A 17,860-nucleotide genomic window follows, 5' to 3' on the forward strand; every position below is an offset into this window, starting at 1 on the left:
TTCTATCGTTTAGCCAGGCACATTGTGAGAATCAGCGCAAGCGGCACTACAACCCTGGAAATTTTCACGCGCGTAGAGCGAAATTTGTGCTTTGGAGAAGCGTGGAAAGACAAAAGTTTCACACACTTTTCAGAGCGTCTCTCCACTCTGGCAGTTAATCCCCTCCACTCTAGCGCGAACATTCCGCGCAATACACACCCATTGAAAATCCAGCGGTTGCCGTGGGGACGACGTTTTGCGTTTTTCGCGTCTTACGACGCGAAAAACGCGTATTCTGTAGAGAAAAATAATAGCCATCGATTCCCGATCGAGCCGCACGTTTTGATATATAATTTGCCTGGGTGCTCGCTATCGTTTATGACTAGTAGCGAACCGAAAAAAGTACGGAAGAGGAATAATAACTAGACAAATTCCCCTCGGCGGGAAATTTGGAGAGTGATACAGTGCGCAATCGCCGGGCCGTGCGCGTGCCTATCAGCGACAATGCTAAGCTGACATTAGCATGTCAAAAAACACATTGAAAAGGTCTGAAACACCCTTAGAATGCCTTTACCAATCATTTTAACATATGTTAGCATGTTAGCATTAGCATGCTAAATTAGCATGTCAAATAACACATTAAAAACCTCTGAACCATCATTAGAACGCCTTCAAGATTCATTTTAGCCTAAGTTAGCATATTAGCATTAGCATGCTAACATTAGCATGTTAGCAAACCAAACCGACATCACTAGTCAAACCTCCAGGCACCACCAAGTTCATAGGACCTCATGTTAGCATTAGCATGTTAGCATTGTGGCTAATGCTAACAGCCCAACATCACTCATTACATCACTAACATATACAACTCACCAGTAGATAGCTTGGCTGTGGCTGGTTAGCATGTCACTACAGAGCTTAATGGAGAACTGGTCATTTGACTGAGCTGAACTGCAGCTGAAGCTACATATGTGTGTGTATGTGGGAGAGGAGTGCTCAGAGAAGTACTGAGGCTCAGAGGTTGCCACAGCAACTTGAGGTGGCCTGATCAATGATGTCACCCACTCAGACACAGGTGCAGACACACATGCATTTGAGTGGAGTCAATGAGGGGCAGACAGAGAAACGTCTGAATTTGGCCTCTGCGCACCCCTCGAACAAACGCTTCTCACACGACGACCGAAACTCCTATTCCAGAAATTTCTTCATCGTGAGAGCCACAAGGCTTTGCTCTACAAGCTGATCACTTTCTTTTTCCGCTGGGCTCAGAAATGCGGATTTTAGAGCGAGTTAAAAAACGGTCAGTTTCTGTCTCTCCTGTTTTTGATTTGTATTGGACCTTATGGGCGAGGTCAGAGGCGCTCTCCTCGCTCAGAAGCTCACAATTCAAAAACCATAAGTCCTATCGCTTAGCCAGGCACATCGTGAGAATCAGCGCAAGCGGCACTACAACTCTGGAAATTTTCACGCACGTAGAGCGAGATTTGTGCTTTGGGGGAGCGTGGAAAGACGAAAATTTCAGACAATTTTCAGAGCGTCTCTCCACTCTGGCAGTTAATCCCCTCCACTCTAGCGCGAACATTCCGCGCAATACACACCCATTGAAAATCCAGCGGTTGCCGTGGGGACGAGGTTTTTCGTTTTTCGCGTCTTACGACGCGAAAAACGCGTATTCTGTAGAGAAAAATAATAGCAGACCGAGTCCGATCGAGCCGCACGTTTTGATATATAATTCGCCTGGGTGCTCGCTATCGTTTTTGACTAGTAGCGAACCGAAAAAAGTACGGAAGAGGAAAAATAATAAGAAGAAGAAACACGCAGAAGAACAATAGTGTTCAGTGCTTCGCACTGAACACAGCAGGGGCTTCGCCCCTGCTGTGTTCAGTGCTCAGCACTGTATCACTAACTAGACAAATTCCCCTCGGCGGGAAATTTGGAGAGTGATACAGTGCGCAATCGCCGGGCCGTGCGCGTGCCTAGTGTTCAGCATCAGCGACAATGCTAAGCTGACATTAGCATGTCAGCAAACACATTGAGAAGGTCTCAAACACCATTAGAATGCCTTTACCAATCATTTCAACCTATGTTAGCATGTTAGCATTAGCATGCTAAATTAGCATGTCAAATAACACATTAAAAACCTCTGAACCATCATTAGAACGCCTTCAAGATTCATTTTAGCCTAAGTTAGCATATTAGCATTAGCATGCTAACATTAGCATGTTAGCACACCAACCCGACATCAACAGGTATACCTCCAGGCACCAACAAATTCATAGGACCTCATGTTAGCATTAGCATGTTAGCATTGTGGCTAATGCTAACAGGCCAACATCACTCATTACCTCACTAACATATACAACTCAGCAGTAGTAGGCTTGGCTGTGGCTGATTAGCATGTCACTACAGAGCTTAATGGAGAACTGATCATTTGACTAAGCTGCACAGCTGCAGCTAAAGCTCCATATGTATGTGTGTGTGTGGGAGAGGCACTCAGGCTCAGAGGTTGCCATGGCAACTTGAGATCAGGCCACCTGCGGGTCTGCGAGAGTCTGAGAAACGTCTGAATTTGGCCTCTGCGCACCCTCCGAACAAATGCTTCTCACGCCGACACCGAAACTGCTATTGCCGAAATTTCTTCACCGTGAGAGCCACAAGGCTTTGCTGTACACTCTGTTCACTTTCTTTTTTCGCTGGGCTGAAAAATGCGGATTTTAGAGCGAGTTAAAAAACGGCTGGTTTCTGTCTCTCCCATTTTTCATTTGTATTGGACCTTATGGGCGAGGTCAGAGGCGCTCTCCTCGCTCAGAGGCTGAGAACTCAAAAACCGTAAGTCCTATCGCTTAGCCAGGCACATCGTGAGAATCAGCGCAAGCGGCACTACAACCTTGGAAAGTTTTGCGCACGTAGAGTGAAATTTGTGCTTTGGAGGAGCGTGGAAAGACAAAAGTTTCACACAATTTTCACAGCTTCTCTCCACTCTGGCAGTTAATCCCCTCCACTCTAGCGCGAACATTCCGTGCAATACACACCCATTATAAACTCACAATTTCTCCCAAAACGCTCACGGTCATCGAACTGCGACTGCTCGAAAACTATACGACCTATCAAAACGAGACTTAATACACCCATACACGAGACTTGTGTCTACGTTTTAAAATTGGAACGGCGTCTCTAGGTCAAAGTATGCCGGAGCAGTAGTCCTTTGAAAAAGGGGGAGATTTTTTCACTTTTTTCGCCTCTCCCCATTCATTTCTTATGGGATTTTTTCGTGTGTTTTTCGCGTCTTACGACGCGAAAAACGCGTATTCTGTAGAGAAAAATAATAGCCATCGATTCCCGATCGAGCCGCACGTTTTGATATATAATTTGCCTGGGTGCTCGCTATCGTTTATGACTAGTAGCGAACCGAAAAAAGTACGGAGGAAGAATAATAAGAAGAAGAAGAAACACGCAGAAGAACAATAGTGGTTCAGTGCTTTGCACTGAACACAGCAGGGGCTTCGCCCCTGCTGTGTTCAGGCAAAAGCACTGTATCACTAACTAGACAAATTCCCCTCGGCGGGAAATTTGGAGAGTGATACAGTGCGCAAACGCCGGGCCGTGTGCCAAACGCCGGGCCGTGCGCATGCCTAGTGCCATCATATTAGCACAGCAACCCGATATCACAAGTCAAACCCGTTCATAGGACCCCATTTCAGCATCGGCGACAATGCTAAGCTGACATTAGCATGTCAAAAAACACATTGAAAAGGTCTGAAACACCCTTAGAATGCCTTTACCAATCATTTTAACATATGTTAGCATGTTAGCATTAGCATGCTAAATTAGCATGTCAAATAACACATTAAAAATCTCTGAACCATCATTAGAACGCCTTCAAGATTCATTTTAGCCTAAGTTAGCATATTAGCATTAGCATGCTAACATTAGCATGTTAGCACACCAAACCGACATCACTAGTCAAACCTCCAGGCACCACCAAGTTCATAGGACCTCATGTTAGCATTAGCATGTTAGCATTGTGGCTAATGCTAACAGCCCAACATCACTCATTACATCACTAACATATACAACTCACCAGTAGATAGCTTGGCTGTGGCTGGTTAGCATGTCACTACAGAGCTTAATGGAGAACTGGTCATTTGACTGAGCTGAACTGCAGCTGAAGCTACATATGTGTGTGTATGTGGGAGAGGAGTGCTCAGAGAAGTACTGAGGCTCAGAGGTTGCCACAGCAACTTGAGGTGGCCTGATCAATGATGTCACCCACTCAGACACAGGTGCAGACACACATGCATTTGAGTGGAGTCAATGAGGGGCAGACAGAGAAACGTCTGAATTTGGCCTCTGCGCACCCCTCGAACAAACGCTTCTCACACGACGACCGAAACTCCTATTCCAGAAATTTCTTCATCGTGAGAGCCACAAGGCTTTGCTCTACAAGCTGATCACTTTCTTTTTCCGCTGGGCTCAGAAATGCGGATTTTAGAGCGAGTTAAAAAACGGTCAGTTTCTGTCTCTCCTGTTTTTGATTTGTATTGGACCTTATGGGCAAGGTCAGAGGCGCTCTCCTCGCTCAGAAGCTCACAATTCAAAAACCATAAGTCCTATCGCTAAGCCAGGCACATCGTGAGAATCAGCGCAAGCGGCACTACAACTCTGGAAATTTTCACGCACATAGAGCGAGATTTGTGCTTTGGGGGAGCGTGGAAAGACGAAAATTTCAGACAATTTTCAGAGCATCTCTCCACTCTGGCAGTTAATCCCCTCCACTCTAGCGCGAACATTCCGCGCAATACACACCCATTGAAAATCCAGCGGTTGCCGTGGGGACGAGGTTTTGCGTTTTTCGCGTCTTACGACGCGAAAAACGCGTATTCTGTAGAGAAAAATAATAGCCATCGATTCCCGATCGAGCCGCACGTTTTGATATATAATTTGCCTGGGTGCTCGCTATCGTTTTTGACTAGTAGCGAACCGAAAAAAGGTACGGAAGAGGAAAAATAAAAAGAAGAAGAAGAAACACGCAGAAGAACAATAGTGGTTCAGTGCTTTGCACTGAACACAGCAGGGGCTTCGCCCCTGCTGTGTTCAGGCAAAAGCACTGTATCACTAACTAGACAAATTCCCCTCGGCGGGAAATTTGGAGAGTGATACAGTGCGCAAACGCCGGGCCGTGTTGCTGACAGAGGTCAGTGTCCAGTACTAAAAACACAACGCAAAGCTAACATTAGCATATCAAAAAACACATTGAGAAGGTCTCAAACATCATTATAATGCCTTACCAATCATTTTAGCCAAGGTTAGCATGTTAGCATTAGCATGCTAAAATTAGCATGTCAAATATCACATTAAAAACCTCTGAACCCCCATTAGAATGCGATGAACATTCATTTTAACGTATGTTAGCATATTAGCATTAGCATGCTAACATTAGCATGTTAGCACGCCAAACCGACATCAACAGGTATACCTCCAGGCACCAACAAGTTCATAGGACCTCATGTTAGCATTAGCATGTTAGCATTGTGGCTAACGCTAACAGGCCAACATCACTCATTACATCACCAACACATACAACTCACCAGTAGGTAGCTTGGCTGTGGCTGGTTAGCATGTCACTATAGAGCTTAATGGAGAGCTGATCATTTGACTGAGCTGCACAGCTGCAGCTAAAGCTACATATGTGTGTGTGGGAGAGGCAATCAGGCTCAGAGGTTGCCATGGAAACTTGAGGTGGCCTGATCCATGATGTCACCCACTCAGACACAGGTGCGGACACACATGCATTTGATTGGAGTCAATGAGGAGCAGACACAGAAATGTCTGAATTTGGCCTCTGCGCACCCCTCGAACAAACGCTTCTCACACGAAGACCAAAAGTCCTATTGCCAAAATTTTTTCACCGTCAGAGCCACAAGGCTTTGCTCTACAAGCTGATCACTTTGTTTTTTCGCTGGGGTCAAAATTGCGTATTTTACAGCGAGTTAAAAACATGGTTGGTTTCTGTTTCTCCTGTTTTTGATTTGTATTGGACCTTATGGGCGAGGTCAGAGGTACTCTCCTCGCTCAGAGGATCATAACTCAAAAACCGTAAGTCCTATCGCTTAGCCAGGCACATCGTGAGAATCAGCACAAGCGGCACTACAACTCTGGAAATTTTTGACGCACGTAGAGCGAAATTTGTGCTTTGGAGGAGCGTTGAAAGACGAAAGTTTCAGGCAATTTTCAGAGCTTCTCTCCACTCTGGCAGTTAAACCCCTCCACTCTAACACAACATTCCGTGCAATACACACTCATTATAAAGTCACAATTTTTCCCTAAAACGGTCATGGTCATTGAACGGCGACTGATCAAAAACTACATGACCTATCAAAACGAGATTTAAGACACCAATAGACGAGATTTGTGTCTACGTTTTAAAGTTGGAATGGCGTCTCTAGGTGAAAGTATGCCGGAGCAGTAGCCCTTTGAAAAAGGGGGAGATTTTTTTGCATTTTTCGGCTCGTCCCATTCATTTCTTATGGGAAACGCATGAGACGAGCCTGAGAAACGTCTGAATTTGGCCTCTGCGCACCCCTCGAACAAACGCTTCTCACACGAAGACCGAAAGTCCTATTGCCAAAATTTTTTCACCGTCAGAGCCACAAGGCTTTGCTGTACAAGCTGATCACTTTCTTTTTCCGCTGGGCTCAAAAAAGCGGATTTTACAGCGAGTTAAAAAACGGTCGGTTTCTGTCTCTCCGGTTTTTGATTTGTATTGGACCTTATGGGCCAGGTCAGAGGCGCTCTCCTCGCTCAGAGGCTGAGAACTCAAAAACCGTGAGTTCTATCGTTTAGCCAGGCACATTGTGAGAATCAGCGCAAGCGGCACTACAACCCTGGAAATTTTCACGCGCGTAGAGCGAAATTTGTGCCTTGGAGGAGCGTGGAAAGACGAAAGTTTCACACAATTTTCAGAGCGTCTCTCCACTCTGGCAGTTAATCCCCTCCACTCTAGCACGAACATTCCGCGCAATACACACCCATTATAAATCCAGCGGTTGCCGTGGGGACGACGTTTTGCGTTTTTCGCGTCTTACGACGCGAAAAACGCGTATTTTGCCAAGAAAAATAATAGCAGGCCGAGTCCGATCGAGCCGCACGTTTTGATATAACATTCGCCTGGGTGCTCCCTATCGTTTTTGACTAGTAGCGAACCGAAAAAAGTACGGAAGATGAAAAATAATAATAAGAAGAAGAAGAAGAAACGCGCAGAAGAACAATAGTGTTCAGTGCTTCGCACTGAACACAGCAGGGGCTTCGCCCCTGCTGTGTTCAGTGCTCAGCACTGTATCACTAACTAGACAAATTCCCCTCGGCGGGAAATTTGGAGAGTGATACAGTGCGCAAACGCCGGGCCGTGTTGCTGACAGAGGTCAGTGTCCAGTACTAAAAACACAACGCAAAGCTAACATTAGCATATCAAAAAACACATTGAGAAGGTCTCAAACATCATTATAATGCCTTACCAATCATTTTAGCCAAGGTTAGCATGTTAGCATTAGCATGCTAAAATTAGCATGTCAAATATCACATTAAAAACCTCTGAACCCCCATTAGAATGCGATGAACATTCATTTTAACGTATGTTAGCATATTAGCATTAGCATGCTAACATTAGCATGTTAGCACGCCAAACCGACATCAACAGGTATACCTCCAGGCACCAACAAGTTCATAGGACCTCATGTTAGCATTAGCATGTTAGCATTGTGGCTAACGCTAACAGGCCAACATCACTCATTACATCACCAACACATACAACTCACCAGTAGGTAGCTTGGCTGTGGCTGGTTAGCATGTCACTATAGAGCTTAATGGACAATTGATCATTTGACTGAGCTGCACAGCTGCAGCTAAAGCTCCATATGTGTGTGTGGGAGAGGCAATCAGGCTCAGAGGTTGCCATGGAAACTTGAGGTGGCCTGATCCATGATGTCACCCACTCAGACACAGGTGCGGACACACATGCATTTGATTGGAGTCAATGAGGAGCAGACACAGATATGTCTGAATTTGGCCTCTGCGCACCCCTCGAACAAACGCTTCTCACACGAAGACCGAAAGTCCTATTGCCAAAATTTTTTCACCGTCAGAGCCACAAGGCTTTGCTGTACACGCTGATCACTTTGTTTTTTCGCTGGGGTCAAAATTGCGGATTTTACAGCGAGTTAAAAACATGGTTGGTTTCTGTTTCTCCTGTTTTTGATTTGTATTGGACCTTATGGGCGAGGTCAGAGGTACTCTCCTCGCTCAGAGGATCATAACTCAAAAACCGTAAGTCCTATCGCTTAGCCAGGCAGATCGTGAGAATCAGCACAAGCGGCACTACAACTCTGGAAATTTTGACGCACGTGGAGCGAAATTTGTGCTTTGGAGGAGCGTTGAAAGACGAAAGTTTCAGGCAATTTTCAGAGCTTCTCTCCACTCTGGCAGTTAAACCCCTCCACTCTAACACAACATTCCGTGCAATACACACTCATTATAAAGTCACAATTTTTCCCAAAAACGGTCACGGTCATTGAACGGCGACTGATCAAAAACTACATGACCTATCAAAACGAGATTTAAGACACCAATAGACGAGATTTGTGTCTACGTTTTAAAGTTGGAATGGCGTCTCTAGGTGAAAGTATGCCGGAGCAGTAGCCCTTTGAAAAAGGGGGAGATTTTTTTGCATTTTTCGGCTCGTCCCATTCATTTCTTATGGGAAACGCATGAGACGAGCCTGAGAAACGTCTGAATTTGGCTCCTGCGCACCCCTCGAACAAATGCTTCTCACGCAACGACCGAAACTCCTTTTGCCGAAATTTTTTCACCGTGAGAGCCACAAGGCTTTGCTCTACAAGATGATCACTTTCTTTTTCCGCTGGGCTCAAAAAAGCGGATTTTACAGCGAGTTAAAAAAATGTCTGACTTCTGTCTCTCCGGTTTTTGATTTGTATTGGACCTTATGGGCGAGGTCAGAGGCGCTCTCCTCGCTCAGAGGCTGAGAACTCAAAAACCGTGAGTTCTATCATTTAGCCAGGCACATTGTGAGAATCAGCGCAAGCGGCACTACAACCCTGGAAATTTTCACGCGCGTAGAGCGAAATTTGTGCCTTGGAGGAGCGTGGAAAGACGAAAGTTTCAGACAATTTTCAGAGCGTCTCTCCACTCTGGCAGTTAATCCCCTCCACTCTAGCGCGAACATTCCGCGCAATACACACCCATTGAAAATCCAGCGGTTGCCGTGGGGACGACGTTTTGCGTTTTTCGCGTCTTACGACGCGAAAAACGCGTATTCTGTAGAGAAAAATAATAGCCATCGATTCCCGATCGAGCCGCACGTTTTGATATATAATTTGCCTGGGTGCTCGCTATCGTTTTTGACTAGTAGCGAACCGAAAAAAGGTACGGAAGAGGAAAAATAAGTTTAATAATAAGAAGAAGAAGAAGAAACACGCAGAAGAACAATAGTGTTCAGTGCTTTGCACTGAACACAGCAGGGGCTTCGCCCCTGCTGTGTTCAGTGCTCAGCACTGTATCACTAATAAGTTGAAGAAGAAGAAGAAGAAACACGCAGAAGAACAATAGTGTTCAGTGCTTCGCACTGAACACAGCAGGGGCTTCGCCCCTGCTGTGTTCAGTGCTCAGCACTGTATCACTAACTAGACAAATTCCCCTCGGCGGGAAATTTGGAGAGTGATACAGTGCGCAAACGCCGGGCCGTGTGCCAAACGCCGGGCCGTGCGCGTGCCTATCAGCGACAATGCTAAGCTGACATTAGCATGTCAAAAAACACATTGAGAAGGTCTCAAACACCCTTAGAATGCCTTTACCAATCATTTTAACGTATGTTAGCATGTTAGCATTAGCATGCTAACATTAGCATGTCAAATATCACATTAAAAACCTCTGAACCCCCATGAGGACGCAATGAACATTCATTTTAACGTATGTTAGCATATTAGCATTAGCATGCTATCATTAGCATGTTAGCACAACAACCCGACATCACTAGTCAAACCTCCATGCACCAGCAAGTTCATAGGACCTCATGTTAGCATTAGCATGTTAGCATTGTGGCTAACGCTAACAGGCCAACATCACTCATTACATCACTAACACATACAACTCACCAGTAGGTAGCTTGGCTGTGGCTGGTTAGCATGTCACTATAGAGCTTAATGGAGAACTGATCATTTGACTGAGCTGCACAGCTGCAGCTAAAGCTCCATATGTGTGTGTGTGGGAGAGGCAATTAGGCTCAGAGGTTGCCACGGCAACTTGAGATCAGGCCACCTGCGGGTCTGCGAGAGTCTGAGAAACGTCTGAATTTTGCCTCTGCGCACCCTCCGAACAAACGCTTCTCACGCCGACACCGAAACTCCTATTGCCGAAATTTCTTCACCGTGAGAGCCACAAGGCTTTGCTGTACACTCTGATCACTTTCTTTTTTCGCTGGGCTGAAAAATGCGGATTTTAGAGCGAGTTAAAAAACGGCTGGTTTCTGTCTCTTCCGTTTTTCATTTGTATTGGACCTTATGGGCGAGGTCAGAGGCGCTCTCCTCGCTCAGAGGCTCACAACTCAAAAACCGTAAGTCCTGTCGCTTAGCCAGGCACATCGTGAGAATCAGCGCAAGCGGCACTACAACCTTGGAAAGTTTCGCGCACGTAGAGCGAAATTTGTGCTTTGGAGGAGCGTGGAAAGACAAAAGTTTCATACAATTTTCAGAGCTTCTCTCCACTCTGGCAGTTAATCCCCTCCACTCTAGCGCGAACATTCCGTGCAATACACACCCATTATAAACTCAGAATTTCTCCCAAAACGCTCACGGTCATTGAACTGCGACTGCTCGAAAACTATACGACCTATCAAAACGAGACTTAATACATCCATACACGAGACTTGTGTCTACGTTTTAAAGTTGGAATGGCGTCTCTAGGTCAAAGTATGCCGGAGCAGTAGTCCTTCGAAAAAGGGGGAGATTTTTTCGCATTTTTCGGCTCGTCCCATTCATTTCTTATGGGATTTTTTCGTGCGTTTTTCGCGTCTTACGACGCGAAAAACGCGTATTCTGTAGAGAAAAATAATAGCACACCATTCCCGATCGAGCCGCACGTTTTGATATATAACTTACCTGGGTGCTCAGTATCGTTTTTGACTAGTAGCGAACCGAAAAAAGTACGGAAGATGAAAAATAAAAATAATATTAAATAAGAAGAAGAAGCGCACAGAAGAACAATAGTGTTCAGTGCTTCGCACTGAACACAGCAGGGGCTTCGCCCCTGCTGTGTTCAGTGCTCAGCACTGTATCACTAACTAGACAAATTCCCCTCGGCGGGAAATTTGGAGAGTGATACAGTGCGCAAACGCCGGCCCGTGTGCCAAACGCCGGGCCGTGTGGCAAACGCCGGGCCGTAGCATGTCAAAAAACACATTGAAAAGGTCTGAAACACCCTTAGAATGCCTTTACCAATCATTTTAACATGTTAGCATGTTAGCATTAGCATGCTAAATTAGCATGTCAAATAACACATTAAAAACCTCTGAACCATCATTAGAACGCCTTCAAGATTCATTTTAGCCTAAGTTAGCATATTAGCATTAGCATGCTAACATTAGCATGTTAGCACACCAAACCGACATCACTAGTCAAACCTCCAGGCACCACCAAGTTCATAGGACCTCATGTTAGCATTAGCATGTTAGCATTGTGGCTAATGCTAACAGCCCAACATCACTCATTACATCACTAACATATACAACTCACCAGTAGATAGCTTGGCTGTGGCTGGTTAGCATGTCACTACAGAGCTTAATGGAGAACTGGTCATTTGACTGAGCTGAACTGCAGCTGAAGCTACATATGTGTGTGTATGTGGGAGAGGAGTGCTCAGAGAAGTACTGAGGCTCAGAGGTTGCCACAGCAACTTGAGGTGGCCTGATCAATGATGTCATCCACTCAGACACAGGTGCGGACACACATGCATTTGATTGGAGTCAATGAGGAGCAGACACAGAAATGTCTGAATTTGGCCTCTGCGCACCCCTCGAACAAACGCTTCTCACACGAAGACCGAAAGTCCTATTGCCAAAATTTTTTCACCGTCAGAGCCACAAGGCTTTGCTGTACATGCTGATCACTTTGTTTTTTCGCTGGGGTCAAAATTGCGGATTTTACAGTGAGTTAAAAACATGGTTGGTTTCTGTTTCTCCTGTTTTTGATTTGTATTGGACCTTATGGGCGAGGTCAGAGGTACTCTCCTCGCTCAGAGGATCATAACTCAAAAACCGTAAGTCCTATCGCTTAGCCAGGCACATCGTGAGAATCAGCACAAGTGGCACTACAACTCTGGAAATTTTGACGCACGTAGAGCAAAATTTGTGCTTTGTAGGAGCGTTGAAAGACGGAAGTTTCAGGCAATTTTAAGAGCTTCTCTCCACTCTGGCAGTTAAACCCCTCCACTCTAACACAACATTCCGTGCAATACACACTCATTATAAAGTCACAATTTTTCCCAAAAACGGTCACGGTCATTGAACGGCGACTGATCAAAAACTACATGACCTATCAAAACGAGATTTAAGACACCAATAGACAAGATTTGTGTCTACGTTTTAAAGTTGGAATGGCGTCTCTAGGTGAAAGTATGCCGGAGCAGTAGCCCTTTGAAAAAGGGGGAGATTTTTTTGCATTTTTCGGCTCGTCCCATTCATTTCTTATGGGAAACGCATGAGACGAGCCTGAGAAACGTCTGAATTTGGCCTCTGCGTACCCCTCGAACAAACGCTTCTCACGCCTACACCGAAACTCCTATTGCCAAAATTTTTTCACCGTGAGAGCCACAAGGCTTTGCTCTACAAGATGATCACTTTCTTTTTCCGCTGGGCTCAAAAAAGCCGATTTTACAGCGAGTTAAAAAAAGGTCGGTTTCCGTCTCTGCTGTTTTTGATTTGTATTGGACCTTATGGGCGAGGTCAGAGGCGCTCTCCTCGCTCAGAGGCTGAGAACTCAAAAACCGTGAGTTCTATCGTTTAGCCAGGCACATTGTGAGAATCAGCGCAAGCGGCACTACAACCCTGGAAATTTTCACGCGCGTAGAGCGAAATTTGTGCCTTGGAGGAGCGTGGAAAGACGAAAGTTTCAGACAATTTTCAGAGCGTCTCTCCACTCTGGCAGTTAATCCCCTCCACTCTAGCGCGAACATTCCGCGCAATACACACCCATTGAAAATCCAGCGGTTGCCGTGGGGACGACGTTTTGCGTTTTTCGCGTCTTACGACGCGAAAAACGCGTATTCTGTAGAGAAAAATAATAGCAGACCGAGTCCGATCGAGCCGCACGTTTTGATATATAATTCGCCTGGGTGCTCGCTATCGTTTTTGACTAGTAGCGAACCGAAAAAAGTACGGAAGAGGAATAATATTAAAAAAAATAATAAGAAGAAGAAGAAGAAGCGCACAGAAGAACAATAGTGTTCAGTGCTTCGCACTGAACACAGCAGGGGCTTCGCCCCTGCTGTGTTCAGTGCTCAGCACTGTATCACTAATAAGTTGAAGAAGAAGAAGAAGAAACACGCAGAAGAACAATAGTGTTCAGTGCTTCGCACTGAACACAGCAGGGGCTTCGCCCCTGCTGTGTTCAGTGCTCAGCACTGTATCACTAACTAGACAAATTCCCCTCGGCGGGAAATTTGGAGAGTGATACAGTGCGCAAACGCCGGGCCGTGTGCCAAACGCCGGGCCGTGTGCCAAACGCCGGGCCGTGCGCATGCCTAGTGCCATCATATTAGCACAGCAACCCGATATCACAAGTCAAACCCGTTCATAGGACCCCATTTCAGCATCGGCGACAATGCTAAGCTGACATTAGCATGTCAAAAAACACATTGAAAAGGTCTGAAACACCCTTAGAATGCCTTTACCAATCATTTTAACATATGTTAGCATGTTAGCATTAGCATGCTAAATTAGCATGTCAAATAACACATTAAAAACCTCTGAACCATCATTAGAATGCCTTCAAGATTCATTTTAGCCTAAGTTAGCATATTAGCATTAGCATGCTAACATTAGCATGTTAGCACACCAAACCGACATCACTAGTCAAACCTCCAGGCACCACCAAGTTCATAGGACCTCATGTTAGCATTAGCATGTTAGCATTGTGGCTAATGCTAACAGCCCAACATCACTCATTACATCACTAACATATACAACTCACCAGTAGATAGCTTGGCTGTGGCTGGTTAGCATGTCACTACAGAGCTTAATGGAGAACTGGTCATTTGACTGAGCTGAACTGCAGCTGAAGCTACATATGTGTGTGTATGTGGGAGAGGAGTGCTCAGAGAAGTACTGAGGCTCAGAGGTTGCCACAGCAACTTGAGGTGGCCTGATCAATGATGTCACCCACTCAGACACAGGTGCAGACACACATGCATTTGAGTGGAGTCAATGAGGGGCAGACAGAGAAACGTCTGAATTTGGCCTCTGCGCACCCCTCGAACAAACGCTTCTCACACGACGACCGAAACTCCTATTCCAGAAATTTCTTCATCGTGAGAGCCACAAGGCTTTGCTCTACAAGCTGATCACTTTCTTTTTCCGCTGGGCTCAGAAATGCGGATTTTAGAGCGAGTTAAAAAACGGTCAGTTTCTGTCTCTCCTGTTTTTGATTTGTATTGGACCTTATGGGCAAGGTCAGAGGCGCTCTCCTCGCTCAGAAGCTCACAATTCAAAAACCATAAGTCCTATCGCTAAGCCAGGCACATCGTGAGAATCAGCGCAAGCGGCACTACAACTCTGGAAATTTTCACGCACATAGAGCGAGATTTGTGCTTTGGGGGAGCGTGGAAAGATGAAAATTTCAGACAATTTTCAGAGCATCTCTCCACTCTGGCAGTTAATCCCCTCCACTCTAGCGCGAACATTCCGCGCAATACACACCCATTGAAAATCCAGCGGTTGCCGTGGGGACGAGGTTTTGCGTTTTTCGCGTCTTACGACGCGAAAAACGCGTATTCTGTAGAGAAAAATAATAGCCATCGATTCCCGATCGAGCCGCACGTTTTGATATATAATTTGCCTGGGTGCTCGCTATCGTTTTTGACTAGTAGCGAACCGAAAAAAGGTACGGAAGAGGAAAAATAAAAAGAAGAAGAAGAAACACGCAGAAGAACAATAGTGGTTCAGTGCTTTGCACTGAACACAGCAGGGGCTTCGCCCCTGCTGTGTTCAGGCAAAAGCACTGTATCACTAATAAGTTGAAGAAGAAGAAGAAGAAACACGCAGAAGAACAATAGTGTTCAGTGCTTCGCACTGAACACAGCAGGGGCGAAGCCCCTGCTGTGTTCAGTGCTCAGCACTGTATCACTAATAAGAAGAAGAAGAAGAAACACGCAGAAGAACAATAGTGGTTCAGTGCTTTGCACTGAACACAGCAGGGGCTTCGCCCCTGCTGTGTTCAGGGCAAAAGCACTGTATCACTAATAATGTAATGTCAATTCTGGTTAAGTTTGCTGTATTTCCACACATGCTGTACAAACTCAAGACATTGTAGCTGTGTAAGTGTGAGCTTTATTGATCCCCCACTTCTTCCACAGCCTGCTTCAACAGGGGATGACAGAGCCATGTGTTTCACCTGCAGCGTGTGCCTGGTCTGTTGGGAACCTACAGACGAGCCGTGGTGAGTGGAGATCATTAAGTGTGCATTAATTTAGGTACTGTGATAGATTAATCATGGCCGGATTTCTTACTTTGACACACAGAGTTGCACATCCCTGTGAGCTTCAATGCAAGTCCATTAAAATGAAAACGCTTGTTTCATCAGGGTTTCCATCATCACCACCCTGATGAAGGCAAGATAGCCCAAAACGTTTGGAGAATAAAGCATGAAGAAGAGTTGTGCAATGTGTATTAAGCTTAACATCAAGGATGCCCAACATTTCTCTACCACTCCCCAGGTCTGAACACGAGCGTCATTCTCCCAATTGCCCATTTGTGAAGGGCGAGCACACACAGAACGTGCCGCTGTCAGTGACATTGGCGACCAGTCCTGCCCAGTTTCCCAACAGCCCCGACAGTTCAGACAAGATCGCCTGCTACGGCTTTGGCAGCTGCCCGCAGTTCCTGGCCGCTGCCACCAAGAGGGGCAAGATCTGCATCTGGGATGTCTCTAAAATGATGAAGGTTGGAGCATTAAACTGTGAATGTTTGAGACACTACCATCTGTCTTGTGCTTCACTTTCAAAGATGTTGGTGTCAGAGAGAAGAGTTAGTATTGACCTCCCATTAAAGAGTGCATGATTGTGTGGCAAACAGGTGCACTTGAAGTTTGACATCAATCCATACGACCCGGCCATCCTGAGGCAGTTGATCCTGTGTGGTGGTGAGCAGAGCCAGCAGACACTGACCGAGTCTCGGAGACCAACTCTTGCCTGGCTCGAGGAGTCATCCTCCTGTTCTGACCTGCCCAAGCTAGAGGGAGACAGGTGAAACACACACACATATTCACATCAAGTACTTATACACTCACTCATACACTCATCAACTCTCACAAGCACACACACAGTGTCAACAAGTTTCTCACAGTAAGTGCCTCAGCATTTACTACAGCCAGTATATTGAATAACAGAGTTACACACAAACAGTTGGCCTCTGCAGTTTTATCCACCCTTTCTTTATAACTGGTATATACCCCCATTTGAAATCCAGAGCACATAAATCTTGCAAACAACCTCAAGGTGCCATGCAACAATACATCCTTGAGGAACTAAGGGACATGTAATGTAGTGTAGTGAGCCACATGAGCTTTAACAGCCCGAACCGAAAATACAGTTGAGCAGCCGCGACATGTCAACCCTACAAATGGAACAGCTGTGCTGAGTGCTGATGGAGTATCAGTACACCTGGGATATGAGACCGGCTTATAAGTTAAACTATAGGTCATGAACCATTATAAGTTTTTCTCTCCATAGACTAATACCAGCACTTGCAGTGGCCTTTGTATACAGTATCTGATGGCAATAGTCTTTGTTGCAAATGTAAAATCCCTATAACACTTCCTCACTGCATGGAGCTCATTAGGACCATTGTCATGTAAGGTAACACGAGGCTGGAACTGTAGCACAAACAGACTAACTTAACATCAAGCAGTGCCTTGCTGCCCTGTCTGGTGGAAAATGTCAAGCCTTTTTCACCGCCAACCACAACTAGGGGTTAGATTTGGGCAGAAGTGTTTTCTTTTGGGGTGGCATGGTGGAGCAGCAGGTAGTGCACGGTTCGATCTCCGGGTCGGGCAGGGCCTTCCTGTGTGAAGTTTGCATGTTCTTCCTGTGCATGTGTGGGTTCTCTCCAGGCACTCCGGGTCCTCCCACAGACCAAAAACATGCTCATTAGGTTGATTGGTGACTATAAAATTGTCCTTAGGTGTGAGTGTGAGTGTGAATGGTTGTTTATCCATATATGTTGCCCTGCGACCCCACCTCTCGCCTGTTGACAGCTGGGATAGGCTCCAGTCCCCCCACAACCCCGAAAAGGGATAGTTGGGTATAGACAATGGATGGATGGATGTTTTCTGTTGCCCCTGTAGCCATTCCCAACTGTCATGTCATGGGGTCTTGAGATATACCTGTAAGTCAGTACAGCAAGGTGAGAAATGACATCACTGGAGGTCAGCAAAAATAATATTTTAGGCATAAGTTAGTTTAACTGTATGTGGAGACATTTACACATCATTCCTTTTAAGCTTGTGTCTATTTTAATTACATCAATCTAGACAGTTCATGAGATTTATCATAATGTTGTGTCTCTCTTTGGCTACATTCGCTCATTTTGAATGTCACTGCC

At 45.7% G+C, this 17,860-nt stretch overlaps 1 protein-coding gene across 6 annotated transcripts in view; it reads left to right on the forward strand.

Annotated features, from left to right (window-relative positions):
* Nucleotides 1-17,860, forward strand: part of birc6 (baculoviral IAP repeat containing 6) — a 134,736-nt gene that overhangs the window by 23,232 nt on the left and 93,644 nt on the right. For all 6 annotated transcript variants that reach the window (XM_070976839.1, XM_070976841.1, XM_070976844.1 and 3 more), the window contains exons 6-8: nucleotides 15,616-15,698; nucleotides 15,976-16,201; nucleotides 16,334-16,503. In XM_070976839.1, coding sequence (XP_070832940.1) covers nucleotides 15,616-15,698; nucleotides 15,976-16,201; nucleotides 16,334-16,503 — 479 coding nt within the window. The remainder of the gene's footprint in view (nucleotides 1-15,615; nucleotides 15,699-15,975; nucleotides 16,202-16,333; nucleotides 16,504-17,860) is intronic.

The sequence above is a fragment of the Chaetodon trifascialis genome, chromosome 13, assembly GCF_039877785.1.
Source record: "Chaetodon trifascialis isolate fChaTrf1 chromosome 13, fChaTrf1.hap1, whole genome shotgun sequence".
NCBI classification, from domain to species: Eukaryota; Metazoa; Chordata; class Actinopteri; order Chaetodontiformes; family Chaetodontidae; genus Chaetodon; species Chaetodon trifascialis.